This window comes from Prunus avium, chromosome 2 (genome assembly GCF_965620075.1).
Source record: "Prunus avium chromosome 2, drPruAviu1.hap1.1, whole genome shotgun sequence".
NCBI classification, from domain to species: Eukaryota; Viridiplantae; Streptophyta; class Magnoliopsida; order Rosales; family Rosaceae; genus Prunus; species Prunus avium.
In genome coordinates this window covers 35,850,402-35,874,985 of record NC_142285.1, presented here as the reverse complement: position 1 = coordinate 35,874,985, position 24,584 = coordinate 35,850,402, and the positions used below count along the sequence as shown (strand labels likewise).

The 24,584-nt window shown below is 36.9% G+C and overlaps 4 protein-coding genes across 12 annotated transcripts; 3 read left to right on the top strand and 1 right to left on the bottom strand.

Annotated features, from left to right (window-relative positions):
- Nucleotides 1-191: 191 nt before the first annotated feature.
- On the bottom strand, nucleotides 192-3,100 carry LOC110757613 (uncharacterized). The gene is made up of 4 exons (XM_021959280.2): nucleotides 2,570-3,100; nucleotides 2,032-2,137; nucleotides 1,686-1,776; nucleotides 192-1,497 (listed from the first exon to the last, which is right to left on the bottom strand). The coding sequence occupies exons 1-4, from the start codon at nucleotides 2,867-2,869 to the stop codon at nucleotides 501-503; spliced, it is 1,494 nt and encodes a 497-aa protein (XP_021814972.1). The 5' UTR covers nucleotides 2,870-3,100; the 3' UTR covers nucleotides 192-500.
- Nucleotides 3,101-3,551: 451 nt separating this feature from the next.
- Nucleotides 3,552-5,563, top strand: CYP703A2 (cytochrome P450, family 703, subfamily A, polypeptide 2). The gene is made up of 2 exons (XM_021959376.2): nucleotides 3,552-4,586; nucleotides 4,810-5,563. Exons 1-2 carry the CDS (start codon nucleotides 3,657-3,659, stop codon nucleotides 5,446-5,448), a joined length of 1,569 nt encoding a protein of 522 aa, XP_021815068.2. The 5' UTR covers nucleotides 3,552-3,656; the 3' UTR covers nucleotides 5,449-5,563.
- A 5,007-nt stretch (nucleotides 5,564-10,570) lies between these two features.
- LOC110757606 (lysine-specific demethylase JMJ27) lies at nucleotides 10,571-21,448 on the top strand. Of its 9 annotated transcripts, XM_021959264.2 has the most exons (15): nucleotides 10,571-11,004; nucleotides 11,104-11,237; nucleotides 11,401-11,497; nucleotides 11,601-11,733; nucleotides 11,826-11,889; nucleotides 12,494-13,277; nucleotides 13,381-13,719; nucleotides 14,914-15,594; nucleotides 15,682-15,754; nucleotides 15,845-15,930; nucleotides 16,105-16,224; nucleotides 16,877-16,947; nucleotides 20,160-20,614; nucleotides 20,794-20,958; nucleotides 21,132-21,448. In XM_021959264.2, exons 1-13 carry the CDS (start codon nucleotides 10,696-10,698, stop codon nucleotides 20,422-20,424), a joined length of 3,156 nt encoding a protein of 1,051 aa, XP_021814956.2. In that variant the 5' UTR covers nucleotides 10,571-10,695; the 3' UTR covers nucleotides 20,425-20,614; nucleotides 20,794-20,958; nucleotides 21,132-21,448. The 9 variants fall into 9 exon arrangements, with proteins under 9 accessions (XP_021814956.2, XP_021814959.2, XP_021814955.2 ...); XM_021959267.2 differs by lacking the exon at nucleotides 20,794-20,958 and having other exon boundaries at nucleotides 20,229-20,614; XM_021959263.2 differs by lacking the exon at nucleotides 20,794-20,958.
- Nucleotides 21,449-21,877: 429 nt separating this feature from the next.
- CNX3 (cofactor of nitrate reductase and xanthine dehydrogenase 3) lies at nucleotides 21,878-23,723 on the top strand. The gene is made up of 3 exons (XM_021959277.2): nucleotides 21,878-22,034; nucleotides 22,389-22,520; nucleotides 22,988-23,723. The coding sequence occupies exons 2-3, from the start codon at nucleotides 22,419-22,421 to the stop codon at nucleotides 23,576-23,578; spliced, it is 693 nt and encodes a 230-aa protein (XP_021814969.1). The 5' UTR covers nucleotides 21,878-22,034; nucleotides 22,389-22,418; the 3' UTR covers nucleotides 23,579-23,723.
- The last annotated feature ends 861 nt before the right edge of the window (nucleotides 23,724-24,584 follow it).

Sequence of the window (24,584 nt, the reverse complement as noted above, 5' to 3'; positions counted from 1 at the left end):
TATACTCTCCATGGCCAAGATGGTGGTGTAACTTTCACGTGTTAATTATGTATCAGTTATATATCCAACTTCATCAAATTGATTTCTATGGAACACAACTGCAAAAGAGAAGCAATAGATGTCGCATAAGTACATTGGAGAGCAACTGTAGACATTCTTTGTATGCAAAATTTCACAACATCAGACCTAAATGAATCTCATGAACCAACACCAACATACGCTTTTCGGAAAGAATGGTATGCATTTACAATAAATTTAAAAAGAAAAACTTATGGTACAAAACTACAGATCAGTTTCAAAACCTTGCTTTACAAGAAATGGGTGCAAACCCCACATTTATCCTCTAATGCAGACTATCACCTGATACCAATTTCACCTGAACATAAGCCCCATGCCTGTCTTCGGAACAATATCACACATTCCCTTTGTACTTGCTAACTCTGTAAGTTAAAAATGCTGTTAATGCAAATGAGATGGGAGGGAAGCTGTATGGAATTTAGCTATTCCGCTGCCCTCTCAGACATGTTGACCTCCATAATTGCAGGCATTGATCCATTTCCCTCATGTTCCATATCATTACCTTCCTTGTCATCCTTCCTGTTACGATAACGACAATGTTGAGAGATGTGCCCCTTCTTGCCACAAACTTGGCAAATAACTTTGCCATTTGTCTCCAATTCTTGCCTCTTCCATTGCATACTTCGTGGCTTCATATCTCTGTGCCTTGGTGCGTACTTCCTTGCTAGATCACCTACTAGGTCAAAAGGTGCTCCCTGGTTCTCCCTAATACGCATCTCTTCTTCGACCCTCAAACGTTCCATCAACATTGCAAAAGGTAGATGCTCCTCACGCATCAACTTAATGCACACATCCTTCCAAGACGGGGGGAGTTTGGAGATGATGACACTGACATGAAATTTTTCCTCAATCATCATTCCAGAACCTACAATGGAATCAGCAAGCCTATTAAAATTTTCAACTTGCTCCACAATTGATTTCCCTTCAAGCATCACAAATTCGATGTACTTTTTAACTCGAGTTCTATCTGTTCCAAATTGCTCATAAAGATATATTAGCTTTAGATCTTCCCACAGCTCTTTAGCAGTCATGGTTTTCTTTGAGTAAAGATAAAACAGATCATCAGATAGAGCGTTTAAGATGCCACGACGACACACGGAATCATCATTCACCCATTTCCGGTCAGCAGCCTTTGAATGAACAATTTCTTCACTACTTGCTTCCGGGCCAAGCATACTGCTTGGGCATGGCTCAAAGAGCACATATGCAATCTTTAATTGCTTCAACAGAAGCACCATCTGTTCCGCCCAGAACGGGTAGTTTTTCCCATCAAAACGCCTAGTCTCAATGGTAACAAGTTGTTGCGGAGCAATACAATTTAATGAATTAGACATGTCTTCAGTTTGCAAACCGTCTCCAGTTTGCTTACCATCTTCAGTTTGCTTACCATTTTCAGTTCGTTTACTGTCAAGTTCAGATCTGCATTATAATTAATTATAAGTCAGTCAATAGTTCAACTACCTGCTTTCCAGCGACAAAAGAGTTATCAAGGAGAAGCCTCCGAATCGACTTGCTCAAGATAAAGGTGAATACGAGCAGAAATCTAATAAAAGGGATTTAAGAGTCCAGATCAGCACTCAAACAAATTATCAACAGTATACTCTCACCTTATCTTTGATTCCATCTTTTTAACGGCTTCCTCTATTGCAGGGACACTCTTTTTGAACGTTGCCCATTGTTCAGTTGGCAAGCTAATTCCTGAAAGTATAACATCAATACAAATCACTATTAAAACAAAAGCATTGAATATACAGAAAGATACAGGGCAATGGACTGCAATATAGAACATAAGTATGTGATTATGCAAGCAATACATATTGTTAGGACTATAATCAACACAGTAAATAAAATAAATTATTTCTTATCAATAACCAGGAAAGCGATGTGAATGATGAAAACATCAAACGCGACCAATAAAAAAAATATAAAGCAGTTTCACAGATATGGGGTCACCTTTGGCAGTAGGAAGTTGCTTTCCATCTTTTTGACAAAATTCTCTAAAGGACACGTAAGTTTTCTCTTTGAAATCGTTAATCACCACAGTTTTCCTGTTAGAAAGCTAATGAAACAAATAAACTTCAGATCAGAAATCCAAACGCAGAGTCTCACAGATACATAGACACACAAAATATGATCAAAGTGCGAGAAAAAAAAAGGTTCTGAATTTCTCAATTTGGAGCAATGATTGTGTTCTTATAAAATCCCAGTTTCTCTTGGTTATTTGCCTGCATTTCTCATCAACCAACTAGAATCTAGTGTTGTTTTAAATATATACAAACTTTTTCAAAAAATGATACAAATAAACAGAAAAAAAAACACTAAATTTCAATTCTTTATTCACATTTGAGTGTCAACAACATTTTTGTAGCCCAATAGTTGCATTTGCTTCACTTTACTAAACACTCACCTGAAAGTTAAGACTGATGAAACTAATTATTAAAGAATTAAACTTTACTTTCTGAGCAGCCAAACACAGAGATTAGGGTTTTACCTTACAAATAACACGGTGTCCATCCTCATTCACCTCCTTCTTCGACCTCGTGCCCTGCTCTTCTTGCACATTAGTCTCCATGAGCTCCTCCCGAGCGTTCACCTCGGGCTCCGGAGCCGAAAGCAGGAACCTTTCGATCACGCTTCTCACGAAGCTCTTGTGCTCTGTATCAGAGAAATCGATTCCGAGTTGCTCCGAGGTTACCTCTCGGACTTTGAACTCAGTCATCTCCTCCAAGTTGGTTCTTCTCAATATGTCCAAAACCGTATCCTCGATTTTCCGTCGACTTTCAGAGTCCATTTTCCGACTGGTTTTCTCGGAAAATTATGATTTTCTTAGAAAATGCTAAGAACGAGTTTTGATTTTGTGAGGTTAAATTAGAGGGGGAGTGGAGGAGAGTTCAGACACCGAGAAACGGCTTCGAGCGACTAAGGAGGCACAAACATTTGTTTTTATTTTTATTTTTTTTCTCCTTTTTGTTGGTGGGTGTAAAAATATGAGATTATTGTCACGGTAATCATAGTACTTACAATTTCTAAATTTTTTTCTTTCTTTTGACAAGAGCTTATGCATGAGAAATTTTTTGGAGTCACAATGATAACTCTGAATTTTTTTTCTTTAACTTTTAAAACTGTAATAACGGTCGAGAATGTCACGTGATGTTACAAGTTTACTTAAGTTAACTTAAATTCGAATTGTGTGTACATGTATTAAGTGAGTTCGTTCCGTAGGCCGAGTATGGAAAGCATCCAAATTTTTTTACAAAAAGAAATAACAAATAAGCTACCAAATAGCCCTAGGTCTTCACCTAATTTAAAGGCTCATATTCTTGGTACTGTTTTTCTACCTTTATTCTAATACATTAGCAAAACATACAAAACTCATTTCTTTGTTCTTGGTAAATATTCTAGTCACCAAATGTTTGAATAACATGCCAACATCACTTATAACCAACAATACATGCCATATAAAGAGCATGGTTTGACCCAAAAATGTTGTTGGCCGGCCAATCTTGTACCTTCCCATTGATTAAGTTTATAAACAGATTCATAAGCCCAAGCTTTTCCTTCCCTGTACAATTTTATACATGGATTTAGACACCTCTCATATAACTCTCATTTTTGCAGCCATCATTGCCTGCATCATATACCAAAGGCTGAAATGCAGATCTTCACCCAAACCCCAAAAGCTTCCTCCAGGCCCACCAAGATGGCCTATCTTGGGCAACTTGCTCCAGTTGGGCCCACTTCCACATAGGGACCTAGCCTCTTTATGTGACAAATATGGGCCTCTCGTCTACCTGAAACTTGGTAGCGTTGATGCCATCACAACCAATGACCCAAATATCATCCGGGAAATACTTCTCAAACAAGATGAGGTTTTTGCATCCAGACCAAGAACTCTTGCTGCTGTTCATTTGGCCTATGGGTGTGGTGACGTGGCACTTGCCCCGTTCGGGCCGCAATGGAAGCGAATGAGGAGGATATGCATGGAGCACTTGCTGACAACGAAGCGGCTTGACTCTTTCGCACGGCATCGGGCTGAAGAGGCCCAACACCTTGTTCGAGATGTTTGGGCCATGGCTCAAACGGGGAAGGCGGTGAACTTGAGGGACGTGTTGGGTGGGTTTTCAATGAACAATGTGACTAGGATGCTACTTGGGAAGCAGTATTTTGGGGCTGGGTCGGCAGGCCCACAAGAGGCCATGGAGTTCATGCACATAACCCATGAGTTGTTTTGGTTGTTGGGGTTGATATATTTGGGTGATTATTTGCCAATTTGGAGGTGGGTGGATCCTTATGGGTGTGAGAAGAAAATGAGGGAAGTGGAGAAAAGAGTGGATGATTTTCATACCAACATTATTGAAGAACATAGGAGGAGGGCAAGGGAGGAGAAGGGAAAAAAAACTACCGGGGAGGAAGGAGGAGAAATGGACTTCGTTGATGTTTTGTTGTCTTTGCCAGGTGAGGATGGGAAAGAACACATGGATGATGTGGAAATCAAAGCTCTAATTCAGGTAATATTTTTCCAATAATATTAGAAGAACTTTGCTAATGTCAATACCCCATGCGCTTAAGAGTGAATTCTAATCGTTGATGAAATGTGATTCTCATATCGATCAATGGTCAGAAATTGCCTAAATACACGTAAACGACTGATTATAACTCAACTCATATAAGAACCATATTTTGTTTTAATTATCTAATATTTAATTAAAAAATTATTATGAATTTCTTCAGGATATGATAGCCGCTGCCACGGACACTTCAGCTGTGACCAACGAATGGGCAATGGCTGAGGTGATCAAGCATCCACGTGTACTTCGTAAGATCCAAGAAGAGCTCGATTCTGTCGTCGGTCCAAACCGAATGGTCCATGAATCAGACCTAGCCCATCTTAACTACTTACGATGCGTTGTACGCGAAACCTTTCGCATGCACCCAGCTGGACCCTTCCTCATCCCGCATGAATCACTTCGTGCCACGTGGATCGACGGTTACTACATACCCGCCAAGACGCGTGTCTTCATCAATACTCATGGACTAGGCCGAAACACCAAGATATGGGACAATGTGGAGGAGTTTAGACCCGAAAGGCATTGGCTTGCTGATGGGAGCCGAGTTGAGATTAGCCATGGAGCCGATTTCAAGATCTTGCCATTCAGTGCTGGGAAGAGAAAGTGTCCCGGCGCGCCACTTGGAGTGACTCTGGTTTTGATGGCATTGGCTCGGCTTTTTCATTGTTTTGATTGGGCCCCACCAGATGGGTTAAGGCCTCAAGATATTGATACCAAAGAGGTTTATGGGATGACTATGCCCAAGGGCCAACCTTTGATGGCCATTGCTAAGCCTCGCTTGCCTAACCATATGTACCATTAGGGTTGTGGAAGATTTTCAATTCTCCCATGTAGTACAAAATTTACAAATTTAGTTCGCAAAATAAAAACCCTTTGCCTTAAATAAAGAAATAAAAACCATTTAAAAATTAAGATAATTTCTTCTAGTATTTACTTGTACAACAAATTCTTTAAACTTTGCTCCCGGTTTTAGTATAATCTGTGGACATCTAGCGGGAACTTGACTTCCACCGATTTGATGAAATTGCTCAATTGACACAAAAGTTAGCCGTCCTACATTATGAACCACCACACTTGTCTTGTTTGATAGCTAATCAAACAAAACAAAAAACTGTAATTTTCTACCAATCAAATATAAAATTCTCAGTTTTTTGCCTGCAATTTTTCATCATCCAAAAAAAGTCTATATCTTTCTGAAAAAAACAAACAAGCAAACCCTAAATTTGGATTCTTTACAAGTAACATGGATTAAAGAAACCCATTATTATATAATTCAATATTCCTTCCATTTCCTACACTTTCTAAGCAACCAAACATAGAAATTAGGGTTTGTTTTTCACCTCGTATTCCCAATCGGTTGAAACTCTCAGGCCATGTTTGAAACTCTTGTTCTCCATATCTACCAAAACGAATGATATATATATATATAGAAAGTGGAGTGTTGCTTTCCCAATAGGTACAAGAATCCTAACTAGTGAGCCTTAGGGATCGGAGGAGGTTGACCCAAAAAAAAAACAACTTATGTGGTTCACAAAAAGCTCAACAAAAAGTTGCTCCTTTGATCAGCATGCATCCATTTTTCAAAAGCAGCCTCTGATCTTGGGCATGGCTCGGACAGCAGATGCTCCATCTGAAAATGCTTTAGTATAGACTGCATCTGTTCTGCCCAGAGAAGGTAGTTCTTCCCATCGAAACGAGCAATCTCAAGAGGATTACATTTATGAACAGCAAGGCTAGTCTCCCCATCATGATAAGAGTGTTCTTAAAGGCAGCCTTTGATGGAAGAATGCTTGGACATGGCTCAAAAAGCACATGTTCTAACCGTAGTTCCCTTAGCGTAGACACCATCTGTTTTGCCCAAGAATGATAATCCTTCCCATCGAAACGTTTGGAATCGAGGAGATTAGATTTCTGAAGAGCAAGAGCACTGGATAGGTATCAAAATATGCTATTTTTCACTAGCCACTTCGCACACGAGAGTCATTTTTTAAAAAAATTTAAATTTTTTTTAGAATTAAAAAAGATAATGGGTAGTTGTGTCTCATAAAAATAGGATCCATTATCTAAATTTTCTTTTAATTTTAATTTTTTTAAATATGAAAAAGTGTGAATTTACCATATTATCCTCATTTAATTAATAATTTCAATTCTTAATGTTTGCATTAATCAATGTCATTTTCTGGTATTTTGAATGTTTTACCATTCTCTGCCTTTTGGTTTATATATACTAGCCTCTCTGCACGCGCTTCCGTGCCTGCGAGAGGTTTTTTTTAAAAAAATTTAAATTTATTTTAGAATTAAAAAAGATAATGGGTAGTTGTGTTCCAAAAAAATAGGATCCATTATTTGATTTTTCTTTTAATTTTAATTTTTTTTAAATATGAAAAAGTGTGAATTTACCATATTATTCTCATTTAATTAATAATTTTAATTCTTAATGTTTGCATTAACTAAGGGCATTTTCTAGTATTTTGAATGTTTCACCATTCTCTGCCTTTTACTTTATATATATAGATAAATAACTCTCTCTCTCTCTCTCTCTCTCTCTCTCTCTCTCTCTCTCTCTCTCTCTCTTTCTCTAGATTAAAAACATTATTTTTCTATTTAAACCCCACACTTCTCTTTGTTCACCCCATGTTCCAAGTTTACCCCAACTTCTAATTTAAATTTTCACAATTTCTAAGAAAACCCCACTATCTTCCCAAATTACCCTTAAATACACCCCAAGTTGGAAAAAAATAAATAAAGGAGTTTTTCTATTTAAACCTCACTATCTTCTTACTACAAATTATAGGAAAAAGCATATATCTAAACTAAATAGTGGGGGAAAAGATGAAGAAGCCCCCTATTTTTTGAGAAGAAGATGAAGGTCTCTGTGCTTGCTCCAAGCCAAATAGACTTGCTAAATCTTACAGTGCATCGTTTACTGTCAATGGAAAGAGATCCACTACTAGAATATCATTCACTACATACTGATAGATAGATACAAATGCATAAGGGTGGCTTTTGAAAGTTTTAAGCAAACTGATAACTCAACAGTCCTTGTTAAAAATAAGTGGGATAGACATCAATATCCAATACAATTAAAATGAATTCACACTTTTGCTTAATATGGTTTTGCTTCAATTGAGTCTCTTATCAGTCCCAATTGGAGAAAGCCGGCTACCACCAGTGAGGCTCCATTTAGAAAGCTGCTTTTTGCAGCTCAAGCCGGATTAAGTTGGCTACTTTTTATCCTTTTTGCTTCTTACTTTTCCAACTAATAGAAACTGATAATTTTAAATTGAATCTAAAAGAAAAGAAGATATTTTTAAATGCTTTTTACAAATATAGGAAGATATATATACATTACAGATAATTTGCTTTTTAAAAATATTTTAAAATGCTGGAATTTGACATTTCCCGCTAAAATGCCATAAGTTTGCTCCTCCACTGTGGAGAACATCAAAAAAATTAATTTAAAAAAAACTACGAATTTGAAATGAGATGGATGCAGTCTCCTAGGCCACTTTCTCTTTTCTTTATCTATTCCCGAAGTGTCATCCATCTTCTTCTCATCTTTAGTATTCATCTTCTTCTTCTTCTCTCTCTCTTCTTCTCTGCAACTAAAAACTGAGAGAGAGAGAGAGAGAGAGAGAGAGACAGAGAGAGAGAGAGGCACAAGTTAACAATGGTGCTTCCTTGATATCACTGTGGAGCACGACCACACCTCGAAAACCCCAAAACGGACGCCTACAGCATCCACATGGTAGGATCTGGAATTAGATTTGGATTTACTCTGTTTGTAGATAAATCTTTTCACTTTGTTTTTTTTATTTCACTAACAAGGACTGTTGAGTTATCAGTTTGCTTAAAAATAAGTGGGGGTGGTTGGAATTTGAAAATTCAATTTTGGATGGATTTTTATTTTTCTAACTAGGATTATAAAATTCGCTATGTTTGTATAAAATTTGGTTTTAAAGTGTTGTTTCTTTAACGTGTTGTGTTTTTTTTTCCCAGCCCCTTCACAGAGTCAGTTGGAGCAACCCTAGATCCAATCCAGCAGAAGAAAACGCCAAACCAGACCACCTAAGAATCCATGGGAAATATGTAAAGCTGTTTTGTTATTTTACATTTTAGGCTCATTTTTTGTTGGGACATAATTTGTATTCTGCCTCTTATTTTCTAATAAAGTTAAGGTTTTTTAGTGCATGTTGTGTGATATGGTTCTCTCTTGGAGATTCTCTCAGAAATTAATCTGCATAAATATTGATTATTATTGGAGGGATTTTGGTAACAAAAGGAGGAATTGTTGAATATATTTGAACAGTTTTATTAGTAGTGATTCCAGCCCCAAAAAAACATTTTCAAAATTCGGCATTATTGGATAGGAATCAATATTAAAATAATGGTGCATAAATTTTGAATTTTAAAAATGAGCTTTTTTAAACAATTGGGGACTGATGTTAAAAAATACTATCTCAAATATCAGACCCTCCAAAGACACCATGGCTTGAACTGTGGCTTGGCTGATAATGTATTTCTTTATTTGAAAATATTGAAGGACTGAATTCCAAAATGGTATCCTATAAGCAATAGCAACCCCAAACTAGGATACTGATGTAAAAATGGTGGCTGCATAGTCTCTATTGTTTAGTAGAGACAATTAATTATCTCAAAAATCAATTTAAGAGACAAATCAAACTCAGTATCTTCTGTGAGTTTTTTTAGTAGTGATCCTAGACCAAATAAAGATTTCTAAATTAGAAATTAAATGAGAAGATATTTATTTGCATTGTAGACAAAAAGGTGCAACTTACCTCGGCAAGAACAAATTTCACTTACACGAAAGTACAGTAATCATCTACAACCAGGGACGGACCTACCCTTTGGCTAACCTGGGCTATAGCCCAGGTAACTTTGTCTTTTTTCAGCCTAAAATAATATACTCAGCCCAGCCAATAAACAACCACGCACTGCACTCTTTTATTGGTTGTGGGCCACTTGGGTGCTCCACTGTTATGAGTCTATGGTCATTCGTTTTGTTTTGTTTTTGGACTTTTTCTTCTTTTTTTTTTTTTTTTTTTTCTTTTGCAATTTTGCACTAGAAATATTAAGATATAAGTCAGGGTCAGTTACTCAACCCTAAACCTTCTCCTTTTTTATTTATTTTTGGTACAAAAAGGGCCAAAGGCTAAGCCCCCATTTTTTGGTTAAAAATACCCCTATTTTCTTTTTTGATAGAAAATAACATATTCTTCACTTCACACACTCCTACTCGTAGAAAACAAAAAAGATACATGTACTAGATGAATTTTATGGGGTAAAACTCATTATGTCCTCTTGATTAGGATATTTTTTTTTTGTGATCAATGAAATTCACTCGAGTCGAGTTTTCTAGGTTTGTGCATAATGTAAATTTAGCTCACCCCAATTTGAAATCCTGGGTCCGTCCCTGTCTACAACTTACTTTTAAGCATATAAGAAGTCCAAGTAAATATAAAATTTTAAATAAAAAATAAGAACAACCAAGCAATAAACAAAGGGAAGAGAATAAGATCATTACAACCAAGCAATCAACAAGCCTTTCCATCAACTCCCAAGGAGATTTTAAAGAGAGAGGCTCCTCAACGTTTTATATCTTTAAAAAGAAGAGTAATCCGGCAATATGATGTAGAGAAGTTTGTATTTTTCTAAAACTTAATATGAAGAGTGGTGGGGCGTGTGCATAGATGTAAATTATTTAAGAAAAAAATAACACGTGTTACACTTACACGTGACCAGCGAAACAAGAATTATGAAATCATCCAAATGGAAATTATTTAAGAAAAAAATAACACGTGTTACACTTACACGTGACCAGCGAAACAAGACGTTATAAATAACGTACACTTATCGAAAAGAAAATTGATAAAATAATATGACTATAAATATAAGGCATCCAAATATCCAATTCCTATTTGCATTGCCTACCTAACCGCGGAAATCAGATGGTCGATACACTTTGCAGTTCGTAACTTTCCAGAGCAATAACAGCCGTTGATTTCCGAACACGATCTGTCCTTCGACGATGGAATCGAAGGCAGATGATCGCCGGTGCAAGCGCAGCGATGGTCAAAAGTGGCGGTGCAGGGAAACGGCGTCGTTGGGGAAGTCGTACTGTGAAAAGCACTTGGCGCAGCTCAAGAGTAAGACTAAGAATAAGAACATTCAGAGAGAAAGACCCAAAGGAGACAGCGATACCGATAATCCTATGAAGAACTGTGAAAAGCACTTGGCGCAGCTCAAGAATAAGACTAGGAATAAGAAAATTCAGAGAGAAAGATCAGACGGAGACAGCGGTTCCGAGAATCCTGTGAAGAATTGCAAATTAAAGGAGGTGAAATATCCAAATTTTGATTCTTTTTCCTCAATTTTTTTTTGTGCTGCTCTAAGTTATCTGAGAAATGAACGAAAATGAAAATTTTGGGTTTTGTAGGAGAAGCCTAACAAGAAGACGGAGCAGCGTGTGAGCTTGATGTGCCACCAGTGTCAGCGGAACGACAAGAGTGGCGTTGTCCACTGTTCTAATTGTAAGATAAAGCGATTTTGCTTCGAGTGCATTGAAAGATGGTAAGTAAGGACTAAGATGGTTGACAATTTTAATTTGAGTGAGCTCATTGTGTTTGCATTATTTGCATTTGTCCATAATTGCAAGCCTTTGTTATCTTTTGATGTATTGGTTTCGAATGATAGGGCTTTTCATTAGTTTTTGCATTGTTCAATATTGAGATAGGTACCCTGGGAAGACAAGAGAGGAAATAGCGAAGAATTGCCCATTTTGCTGTCGCAACTGCAACTGCAAAGATTGCTTGCGCCAGTTTATTAAGAAAGTGGGTTCTCTTTCCCGCAGTCTCTCTGCACTTTAATCTGAAACTACCAAGTTTTGAGTCTAATCTCTCTCCCCCTCCCCTATGGTTTTATTTGTTTCGACAGCCTTGCAACATGAAAGTTGAGCCCAGTGTCAAATTACAGCGGCTGAAGTACTTGCTATATAAAGCTTTACCTGTTCTGAGGCATATTCATACTGAGCAGAGCTTTGAACTAGAGATTGAAGCCAAAATACGAGGTGACCTTTTTTGAGATTCTAGTAAATGTAGTTTTTACTTCCTTGGCCGAGGATTGTTGTTTATCTCATGTTGTGTTTTGTTTTTTTGGTAGGTGTTCAGTTGAGTGAAATGGACATAACGAGAACTAAAATAGATCAAAGTGAACGTATGTACTGGTAAGTCCAGGCTCCCTGACAGTTAAACTGAGAAATGCATTTCGTTTAGCATCTTTTATCGAATATCTTTTGTCATTATGTCTGTAGTGAATCTACAAGAATTTGTGCTTAGTTTAAATTCCTGTCATTCAAGTGTTAGATACTACAATGAAATGTTTTTAAGGACTAGAGAGGTCTTAGGTGTCAAGAAATGATTTTTTTGAGGCACCAAACTGTCTATGGTCTGTTCTCCACTTTCACTTATTCTTCAAAGCTGAAGCAAAATCCATAAACATCATTTGAATTTATAGAAAATGGTGGTCCTAGCTAAGTAATATTTTTGGTATGGTGTTTCCGACATCCCTGCCTGTTATCAATAAGAAGAATAGTAAATTGTTAGAGTTCTTTCACTAGACACATAGGAGGTTTAAAGTTGTGGCTGGACTCCCATATATTACATGCATATCTTGATACCCTTTTCTTAATTATTGTCCTATTTCATATTCTTATTTATATGCAGTCCATAGATCGTGCACATTTTTTAGCAGAAAACATTTGTTTTTGTGTTTTTATTTATGGAACCTTCACATATTGTCATAACAATGCATGCGTTCTTGTATGACAGCGACAATTGCTATACATCTATTGTTGATTTCCACAGAAGCTGCCCCAACCTCCGTTGTTCCTACGATCTCTGTCTTACTTGTTGCCAAGAGCTAAGGAAAGGCTGCCAACCTGGAGGTAGTGAATCAGAAACATCTCACCAACAATCAGTGGAAAGAGCTCAGAAACAAGTGACTAAAAGCGAGGACAATACTAATTTGAAAAGGAAAAGACATGGCTGGGAGAACCAAATTACCCTTGCTGCTGTTGATTCTAAAACTGATGTGCCTCCTTCTTTTCCTAACTGGAGAGCTAATCCTGATGGGAGCATTCCATGTCCTCCAAAAGAATGTGGAGGTTGTGGTAAGGTAAAGCTGGAATTGAGGCGCAAATGTAAAGCTAATTGGGTAACAAAGCTGTTAAAAAGTGCAGAGGATGTTACTAGTGACTTCAAGAAGCAAGATATCGATATGTCTCAACGATGCTCCTGGTGCCAGCTGAATGATTCCGAGGAAAATAATGACCTACAGTCTGAAGTGAGGCAGGCGGCGTTCAGGAAAAACAGTGATGATAACTTCTTATACTGTCCAAGTGCTGTTGACATTGCAGATGATGAAATTGAGCATTTTCAGAGGCACTGGATGAATGGGGAACCTGTGATAGTCAGAAATGTTCTTGACAAGACATCTGGTCTTAGTTGGGAACCTATGGTCATGTGGAGGGCTTTTAGAGAAACGGGTGCCAAGGTAAAGTTTAAAGAGGAGACACGAAGTGTGAAGGCCATTGACTGCTGGGATTGGTGTGAGGTAGCTATAAAAAACTAGCTAAATTACTCATAGATAATGAGAAGAGTTTTAAAACATCTGCTGCTATGAGAATTGAAATTCTTGACATTTCACTTTCATGTAGGTTGAAATTAATATTCACCAATTTTTCACGGGCTACTTAGAGGGTCGTGTACATAAAAGTGGGTGGCCAGAGATGTTGAAATTGAAGGATTGGCCCTCATCAACTTTATTTGAGGAGCGACTGCCAAGGCATTGTGCTGAATTTATCGCAGCACTCCCCTACAGTGACTATACTGATCCAAAAGATTCAGGCATAGGTTGTCTCAATCTTGCTACAAAACTTCCTGTTGATTCATTGAAACCTGATATGGGACCGAAAACATACATTGCCTATGGATTTTCTGAAGAGCTTGGTAGAGGCGATTCAGTAACAAAGTTACACTGTGATATGTCTGATGCGGTAATGTTTTCTCACTACAATGTTTTTTATTAGGTCGTAAATGCCCGCTTAAGCTTGGGAGAGTTTGGTTTGACCATTTTGTTACTTTTATTATCCTTTTCTTGATGTGTCCTTAGTGATCATGTTATCCAAATACCAAATTTGATTGTGTTTTTTTTTTCAGCTGTTATCATGCGCGAAGTTGGGTAATTTAAAAGATAAATTTTTAGTGGATGAGAATGACTATTTCCCTCCCATACATCAGTCATGGAAGTTAGAAGGTCATCAACCTTTGGGTTTAGCAGTTAGTCTATCTTAAGACTATGGTTACTTTCTCTGTCGGCTCCCAACACCCTGTTTCCAACTACACTGGATATAGCTTGCTTTCTTTCATTAGAAATTCTTCTGGTTTTCTTCTTATGATCTTTACTTTGACCTCACGGTTGATTTCTTTGAGTCAATACTTCAATCACTCTTTATGAATCTTCCTTATGAAGATATTGGTTATTGCTTTTCTGCTATGATTGGGCTCTTAAGGACACAAACTCATGTCCACCCAAGTTGTACGCTGCTTTGGATGCTTAAAATTAACCTACGTTCATTTGTGTTGAAAAAGTGCCAAATTATCAAGGTGTGGACTGTTTACACATGGTCATCATTTCCATAATTATCTCAATAGCCATGGTTCTTTTATAAGTGAAGATCAGTTCAAGTAAAGATACTTCTGGCAGTTTACATGTCAGACATTCCATGTCCATGTGCTCAAATCATAGCTTTTGTGACAATTCTGGCTTAATTCTCATGCTAGCTTCATCTACCTATGTGATATCACGGCTATGTTCCATGTCATTGAACTTTCACCTGAATAATATTAATATTAATATTTTTTTTCTCTTTCTTTCCTTTTTCATCTCATCATGTCTTAACAATTTACACTTATGGCACACTGACTACACTATAAATGCTAACTGGATTGGAACTTGGAGGTGGGATTAGTGAGTGGAAGTTCTTTGAGATCTTGTACAAATTTATGTAACTTGAATATTGACTTATATGTTCTGTGGTTATTGAATTTGTAATTGTACTTCAAATGTCATTTAATATGGTCTAACAGTTTTTTTACACCGCTTTTTTAAATTTTATTTTATTCTATTTGTACCTTCGATATAGTTATTTAAACAGGGTTTAACCAACAGTTATTTGATTTGGGATTAGGTAAACGTTCTGACTCACACAACAAGAGTGAAGATCGCTCCTTGGCAGCAGAAAAAAATAGAAGGTTTGCAGAGCAAGCATGAAGCTGAAGACTTGTGTGAACTCTACAATGAAAGAGATGACGACAATGGGAGAGTTAGAGGAAAATCGTTGAAGAAAACTCACAAACTGCAGATCATGAGTGCTGATTCTGCGGAATGTACTAAAAGTGAGAACATTGTGGAGAGTGACCATCTAATGCCAAAACAGGAACAGTTGTCAGATTCCGTGGATCTAGGTGGCATTGTCAGACATGAAGAAACAGAGTATGTTTCGGAATCTCCTGATACTCTGAGTCTTGATCATCAGAGGAGTGAACGGATACAATCCACCTTGCCTCATACAAATAAGGTTGAAGCAGAGCAAGAACATGTTCAATGTTCCAGTGACATGATGATTGGGAGGCTTGGAGGGAAAGATGCTTCAGGGTTTTGTTTCTCAGGCAATAACACAGTTGATGATATAAAAAAGTCAAACGTGAGGCAAACAAAGGATTCTCTTGAAAGTAATGATGGGTTAGACGCTGCCCATGGTGGTGCTGTTTGGGACATCTTTCGCAACCAGGATGTTCCCAAGTTAATAAAGTACTTGGATAAACACAAGAAAGAGTTTCGCCACATTAATAATCATCCTGTAGATTCTGTAAGTTTCAAGCCTAGTATTTGTCACTATGCTATATGTACATTGTACAAGAGGGTTCCTGAGCATGTGTAATGCGTTTTGTCTTAGGTTGTTCATCCTATTCATGATCAGACTCTTTACGTAAATGAGAGACATAAGAAACAACTAAAGCAGGAGTTCAGTAAGAATCTTATCTAGTTTTTACTTCAATTAATCTTGATAAGTTGCAATCTTCGACTGCAATATAATTGATGTGTGATTTTAAATGCAGATGTGGAGCCTTGGACATTTACGCAATACCTTGGTGAGGCAGTTTTTATTCCCGCAGGATGTCCTCATCAAGTGAGAAATACACAAGTAAATACTAATTATACATTTTGAACAAATTATTCAATTTTTGAAGTTATACCTTTCTGTTCTACACTGTATTAAAAATATTTGTGGCTTTCTTCTAGACTTCAAAGATTTGGTTAAGTTCCTCTCTTATTAGTTTTCCCTCATTTGAATTTATTTTTATTTGATTCCTCTCAGTCTTGCATAAAGGTAGCACTTGATTTTGTATCTCCTGAGAGTCTTGAAGAATGTCTTCGATTGACTGAAGAGTTCCGTTTGCTCCCAAAAAACCATAGAGCCAAGGAAGACAAATTGGAGGTATCAATTTATTTTCATGTCTTTCACTACGTCATAAACATTGATTTTTCACATCTCAAGTATTCTACTTTTACTTAATTGTACTAGAATACTGTTAAGGAGGCTGCCCAAATGCAATTGACAGTTTGTCTCTTCTTACTAGGGTTTCATGGTGATTAACGGACGTAATCCAAAATTTTAAAGTTCATGTATTTGTTTTTAATAGTAAAGGGAGAAGTTTGGGTTTTGATGTAACTTTTGAAATTTCAAAGATGCCCCTTATTAAAATAAAATTGTAAAAAAAAGTAATTCTTATTTAAGAAGGGTAAAATAGTAAACTAATTTAATTAGATTAAAATAACTGCCGCTTTTTGTTTCCGCTAAATTTCATTTGTTCTTTAATACACAGTATAAAAAACCACTTGGCATGCTTTGAAGCTTGTGTCAAGAGGCTAGTAACTATGTGATTAAAGGGATTTTGGTATTGATGTTGACTAGATTTTAGTTTAATTAGTCGACACTGTAAATTGTCCGCTGGTTACTTCACTCATAATTAGTAGTAGATTTTAGGCATCAATATACATTAAGAAAATGCACCTTAACCACACTATGAGTCCATGACTACCTTATGTACCTCTTAGGTTATGTTGGTTTCTCTTTCCTTGTTTAACAGGTGAGAAAGATGACACTTTATGCTGTAAGTTCAGCTCTAAGAGAAGCCGAAAGTTTGATGTCAAAGCTTGAGTAAGGTTCATTTTCTTTTCTTTGCTTTATATGTGCTGCTATGATTTGAATTGTAGTCAGCATCTTATTTCTCTTTTATTAAGGTGTGAGTGTGACATGTGAGCTGACAGAACCGCCCGTTAATTCACCTATCTTCTTTGGTTGCGAAAATTTCACATTCACACCTATGCTAAGTGATTGTGTGTTGAGCGACGCGCACACACACACACGCACAAAGAACACTTTCTTGCATTTTAACATATATACTAGTCTCAGGAAAGAAAAAAATAAAGTAAATAGTTATCCTATGATTACTGTCGAGGGCAGGAAAATAATATTAACCTGTCCTGGGTACTAATAGGATGCCCTAATGCGTTACAAAATTTCACTTTAGCCAATGATTATTACTTGACCTAGCTTCTTAACTACCAATCTCTCCACTCTCGTTTCTACTGTATTGGAAAGTATTATTTGTTGAATGTCATTGTAAACCTTTGTTTGGTATGTATTTTCTTCCTCTTCCATATCATTACCCTTTTCTCCCGAGGGGGAAAATCTAGACCAATGACCTATTTATTTCTCATCCTTTATTCTCTTTTACGACCACCTGTGCTAAGACCTCTGGCTTGATTACTTTTTATGGGTCTAGATTTGAATATATGGCTAACATTTGTTCTAAGGCATGAATTAGATCTTGGTTGGTCCTTGGTACTGTTGCTGCATTATTGATGGTCCTTTTTATATAGAGAGAGATGGTGAATCATTTGATTGACCAAAAAAGGTCAATACCATATAAGTTTCAGGTTTCTTTGAAATAAACTATTAACTTTGTTCTTTTGGTATAAAGTGATAAGAATTGAAGACGCGAGCTTGCGCTTGACAGTATGAGATATACCATTCCACTAGATAATGGCCCCTCAGCAACAGATGAAAGAACCAAACTATGGGATCACAACACCATCTTTCTGAGTAAAGGATGCACGTCCATGAATAAATTCTCTTACATTATGATTTATCTCCATCTCCTTAAGGAGATATGTGATCATTTTATTATGTTCCTCAAAATCGAAGGAAGTGGTTACTTTGAGTAAAATGGAATCTAAAGAACCACGTGAAGTTAGAAGATATATCAAGAGGGAAGAAGCTGGTGGGTACAAGCGTATCATACGTAATGCAGAAAATCAGATGATTTATTAGGTGGATACAGGCAGCCCTTCTTATCCACTTACAAGGTAGATCACGGAGCAGAATGATGTTAGGCTAGATTAGTAGTTGTAGGTGTTTCACATATTAGTCAGATTAAGGGCCTGGTTGGGGTAACTTCTGGGTGTCCAAAAGCACTTTTGTGGAGTTCTTTAGTTGTACTATGTGAAGGGCTTTCATGCTTCAATTAAAGTTTATAAAAAGGATATCTTGAAGAGGGTAAAGGTTGAGCCAAAACCAAAGCCCAAAAAGAAAGCTTATGTTCCAAGTACTTAAGGTTTGTTTTGCATACCAGTGACAAGGATCAGTTAGGAAATGCTTTTGTATGAAGCGCTCTTACTCAATAAAGCTTTTGTTAGTAGCGGTTTTATTAGAAGAAAATGAAAAATTTCTTGTAAAATTCAAGTCTTCCTGCATATTCACTTGGAAGGGCTTCCTCAGATAGGTACATATCTAGGGACCTCTACAAGGGCTTCTGTGATTCCCAAGAGCACCTTTTGTCTATTTCTGCTGTAGAAAGTACTTTTTGCCAAAACCCAAAAGCAATGTGGAACAAGCTCCGAGTCTTTTCCAGGGAAGTACATTTGAAATATGGGCTTCTCCAAGAAGCAAACTTTTAGCTTTTGGAGAACATAAATTTTTTTTTGGCTGTGTGAATGAATTTAGAAATGTTTTTCTTTCCTAGTAATATAGTAGTTTTATGTCTATAATTTTCATTAAAGTGAGTTAGGCTCTATATTAAGGGATAGTCCCTCCATTTGAAATTCAAATAGAGTAAGAATCTAGAGGGATGTATAAATTACTGGATTTATCAATCAAACCGAGAAGTTAAATGGTATGTTTTAAAGTATATGTCATTTATTTGAAAGGTGGGTCATACCATGTCAGCATGATGACATCATTTTACACTTCTTTTGTCATTGATACAAGCGAAGCGATATTAGGGAAGGGGGAATCGAACCTAGGACCTTGGGTTCAGGGTTAAATGCTCTTAACCACTTGAGCTACAAGCCCTTTGCATTCTACACTATTTTTTAAATTATATATATAATATTGAACACATTGGCATTGTTTGAAGACCTTGGTCAAGTTGTCTAGTGGTTCAACCAAGCAAGTTTTCTTACAATTGCTCCGACCCCAACACTCAAGACTCCACGAAGCCACAAGAGTCCCTATGTGCTCATAAGGTGTGGCTCGGATTGTGTCTCGTTCATTATCACAAAGTATAGAGTTTCTTCTTACGTATAACCTAGCATTCCCTTGTTGATGCATACTTTGCGCAGCCACAGTTTTTCTTTGAGAAGGAGAACATTATACTTGTTTCATAATCTTGACCCACATTCTCATTTGAGATGTCATATGGTCTCAACCCATTCTTGGTTCATTCCCAACTTTGGCGCTTGGATGAGGAAGTTTAAGAGTTAATGATTTTTAAATACGAAACATAAAATTTATTTTGATGGATGTATCAAACTATAAATGAGTGCAAACGTGGGTTAGGCTAGTTGGTCAAGGCAATGTGTCCACCCTCTTGTACCGGAGTTTGATACTCCTCCCTGTATTATAGTAGTTTAGAATATCGCTTGGAAAAAGAAAAAAAAAATCTATAAATGAGTGGTAGCGGGTGTGGTGGTAATGGTAAGGGTGGTGGCAATGATGGTGGAGGTAAGTGGTGGTGGTGATTATGGTTATATTGTTTTTCTTCTCAAAACTGAATTGTCTTAGAGGTTTTGGAAATGACACCACTTCACGTGGATTTAAACATGGGATTTATGACTAAATTCCAAGTATTTTTGAACCGCGTAGAAGTTATACATTTCCTGATTATACATAAGGAAATTAGCATATGTCATTTTAGAAGTTCTGGGTTTTGTTCAAATTCTATGTTTTACTTTCTCCATCCAAAAACATTGTAACATCTTAAAATTTTCAGACTTAGTCGTTTAATATAATACCGGAGCTCTAACGGCAAGAGGTTCTGGGTTCGAAATCTCCAAACGAAATCTCTCACTTATTTGTTAATTTGCAAGGTGGAGGATGAGGTTGTACATTTATGTTTCTCTATGCCTGCATTTGTTCGACGTGTTTGCGCGTTGTAGGATGGAGCTGCATGTAAGGGACTATGTGAATGAGGGCGTTGGTTTTGCATACATTGTTGGCCCACTCCCTAACAGTTTAAGCTTTTGGGGTTTAGTGGTTACCCAACATACTAGTAGCCAGACAATTGTTTGGTTATGCTGTGTGCCTATTGAAGTCAATCTTGAAGGAGTTGCTGCTTTGTGGAGACTTCATTGACAATGTTGGAGCTGCTCCATGAACAACCTTGGTTGTGAAGCCCCCAACAATCAATGAAGACAAGAGAAGTTGTTTTCAAAAGCAAAAGTGGAAAGTATCTACAGTAGATATGAATGGGAGCATATGGTGGCAATCAAACACAAATACAATGAAAACGTTGTATGGCAAGCATGCTGATAACTTCCCCCGTGTAAGTATAATCAGTTTTAGTACCTAGATTTTGGTTATATAATCTTCAATGTTCATAATTTCATAAGAATTTAATAAATCATTCAGTTTTGAATCGAAATGTAGTGATCTCCTTAAAAACTCATGTACTTGAGGCTCTGTGTTTGAATATGATATACTAAACTCATACACACTACACAGATGTTAGGACTCGGATCCGGGACCTTGCTTGAGGGAACAATTAGTCCAAACCACTACACTAGTGGGTCCTTTGCAAACTATATCATCTTTTAACTGGACTGATTTGTTGTGACTGCTACGTGGCAAGGAACAGTCGACACAAGTTTCTCCTCGATGGGGGATAATGTACAAATATCACATTAATTTGTTGACTAACAGTAGCTCGACTCTTAATTGTGCTCTCATTGCATAGCGTATTTTGATTTGACAAATAGTTTTTAATATCTTAAAAGATTTATGTTCTTTCTATTGACCTTATTTTTTCCATGCACTAACGAATGGTATGGCTTTTCTTGTAGGACATCAAACCCATTGAAAATTGAACAGGAGGAGTAACCAGTTGGGCAAGAACTACAAGGCTTCTAATCTACTTTTGTATGATCTCATAAAAAATAACAGAATTTTATGCATTCACAGAAGGCGTCGTGTATAAGGCTTTGCTAATTGCGTACTTGCAAAAACAACTTAAGTTACTAGCTGTTACACCCTTCGCTCTCCTATTCCTAAAGTTTATCTTTTGGTGTGACTTTGACACTAGTTGTTGTCATGTGGTTTATTTTTTCACCTTGAATCTTGAAGGTTATATTTTTCTCTAGAAAAGTTCTCATTTGTTGTCTTTATGGCATTCAACAATCCAGATGAGGTCAATCTAGCGCCCATGAAAGTAAAAGATGAGTCCACCAAGTTCTACATAAAAAAAATTACGAAGGTTAACTTGTTTGTTACTTACAAATGACTCAATAAAATACGGCACGAGTATAATATTATACATGTATTATTCTACAAATTTTCTTAAAAATATATGATGAAAAATCCTGCCATTGTAAAAAATTTAAATTTATATTCAAATTTGTTACTTATAGTTCTTTTCTCAACGGTACGTGAAAAATATGTGTATTATTGTAAAAATAATCAAGAAAAATGTTTATTATTCGTGAAAAATACTTCAATATGCATATAATATGTGAAAAATACGTTTGCTTTAAAAAAGAATGCGTAATTTTTCGTATTTTTTAGACTTATACGAAAATGGAAGTATTTTTTCGAAAATACGTTTGCTATAATCTATATATCTTTCACTTCTATTTTGGCCCACTTTTAGTTCCTATTGGGCCTCTCCTCTGCGCAAAGCCCTCCTGTCTGAAAAATGCAGCGCAAACGCAGAAGGTACATGCTCTTCGCCAATAGCTGCTTTCACTAAGGTACGTACTTTACCCAATCTTTGCATGGCTTCGAGCTCTCTATAATTTCCTCATACTGCTTCTCTCTTGTAATGAATACGGAATTCTTAAAATAAATTTTCCCCTCTGAAATTGGAGGTTTCATGTTTTTTTTAGATGATGACCTCAAAGTGTTTGTTAAATTGCCTGACTAAGAACTGGGTTTTATCATTTATGTATCTCATTTACTCAATCATTCATATTTGTAGCAAATGTTGCTTCCAAAAGCAATTTATTTCCTTCCAAAATTGTTAGGCAGTTAATGTCAGTATGGTTTTTATCTTTCTACTTTTTTGAGAAGCCAAATAGAGTTGGATATTTTTCCGATACTTGCAGCTGAAATTCCCAATCTAGATTCTGCCGGCCATGTTTCTTCGGAGACTTGCAGTAGCATCTTCTCGCTCGAGAAGGTTTCTTAGCAGTAATAGCAGCCATGATCTTGCAAGAACTATTGCTGAGCTTAATAAGGTAAAATATTGTTTATGCTGCATATGTACAGAGTCTGTTGGTTCTTATTTCCAGCTGTTTTGAATGATTTGAAAACAATTGAATACTGGGTTAGGAAATCAGTTGCCTGCCTTTGTTTGCTTTGCTATTAGATTCAACTAATATGATGCACTATAGCAGACAATGAGGATAGAAATGCACCACTGCTTATTTGCTTCAGAGTAATTGGTTACTTAAATTCAAAAGAATAATGCAGAAAAAGGACTTGAGCCTCTTGGAAAAAAAAGAAAGGAGACCTGTCTCATACATTATTGCGTTCAAACAGATAATTCCAGTGTTTGAAGTTATCTTCTGTTATCAGATTCGAGCTTTAGCGTTTATCTCAAGAAATATTTCGTAGTTGTTTATAATTGCTCAGTATCTAATGTGAAAAGTTTTCTCTTTTGAAGAAAATTCATTAAGGCATGTAACTATAATCCTGGTTTCAGGAAATGGAATCCGTGTTTGGTGAACCTCCAGCAAATGGGCCTGCCAGTTCTCCGAGTAATGATTTTATGCCTCAAGAACCCCAGTTAGCACCTCAAGAAAAAGTCGAAAGTGAACTTGGCCTAACCCACATTGGCAATAAAGGGGAAGCCCAAATGGTGGATGTTTCTCCCAAAGAAAGCAGTAAGAGAACTGCCATTTCTAGTGGCAAGGTAATTCTTGGAAAGCAGGTGTTTGATTTGGTCTTAGCTAACCAGATGGCCAAGGGTGATGTCCTCAGTGTAGCAAAACTTGCTGGAATAAGTGGAGCAAAGCACACAAGTAGTCTCATCCCACTATGCCACAACATACCACTGACCCATGTTCGTGTCGATCTGACACTAAATCCCAAGGATTTCAGTGTGGATATTGAGGCAGAAGCCAGTTCAACAGGGAAAACTGGGGTTGAGATGGAAGCAATGACAGCAGTGAGTGTTGCTGGCCTAACAGTCTATGATATGTGCAAAGCTGCCTCAAAGTCTATACAGATCACTGATATACGACTCAAGAGTAAAACTGGTGGGAAGAGTGGGGACTGGTCCAGGAAGGAGTAAGTGCAAGATGTCACTATCTGCAGGTTAATGCTTTAGTGAAAGATGCCACATTGTAATGGAAGTTCTCCATTTTGGATGAAATGGAATATGAATTGGATATGACCTTTGACAAAGCTAATGTGAATTTCTCAACTTTTTTTCTTTTGCTCAGAGAAAAAAGGAAGAAGATCACTAGCTGCAGTATCATTGAATTTAACTTGGGTGTTTGGAAAAGGTTATCTTGTTGGGTATGCAGATCTGTCTTTTGTTGCCTAAATTTTAAGCCTGCAATGCTTTATTGAGTCTCTGCCTCGCTTTTATGCTCTTTCCAGTTGCTGGTTCCTCTTTTTTTCTTGCTCTTTTTAGCTTTAGTGCTTTCCCCACGCGGTTATTCAAGTAGGCTTCAATTATAAGGTTGCTCATATTGGCGCAGGGCCATGGCCCTACTCTTTAACTCTTCAGCCTAACCATCCTTACCAGAAACCCTTTTCTCTTTCATTTTTTTTAAAGTGACAATGTTCACTGGTTATAATTTATTTCAAATTCTTAATCCTGACTCTTACATATCTGCATAAAACCAAATATATTTTTCATCATTTTCATTCCATTTCACAACCGAGAACCAAACTATGCAACTAAATTGTAGATCAATTTTCGTCGACGCGGTCTAACCTAGTGGAAAAAGACCTTGACTTGTAGACCATTAGTCTCAAGTTCGAACTCCCATAAAACCTTCACAGTGTGTGTGAGAATACCTTAAACAGTGTGTAACAATGTAGATCCATTTTCTATATTTTGTTTTGAAATCTCGAAAATAAATATTTTACTCATATTGGCCTATTGTTGAAAACCACCATGTGAAGCTCTAGTTCGAAACTTTGCAAGACAAATCTGGTACTTAGATTCTGTACTTCATTAGGCTTTTTTTATATTTATATGTGCATATTAATTTGAAAATAAAATCAAAGAAGGGATAGAGAGTCACGGGGAAACACCGAGAAGCTCTGTGACAAACAAGCATGGAGGA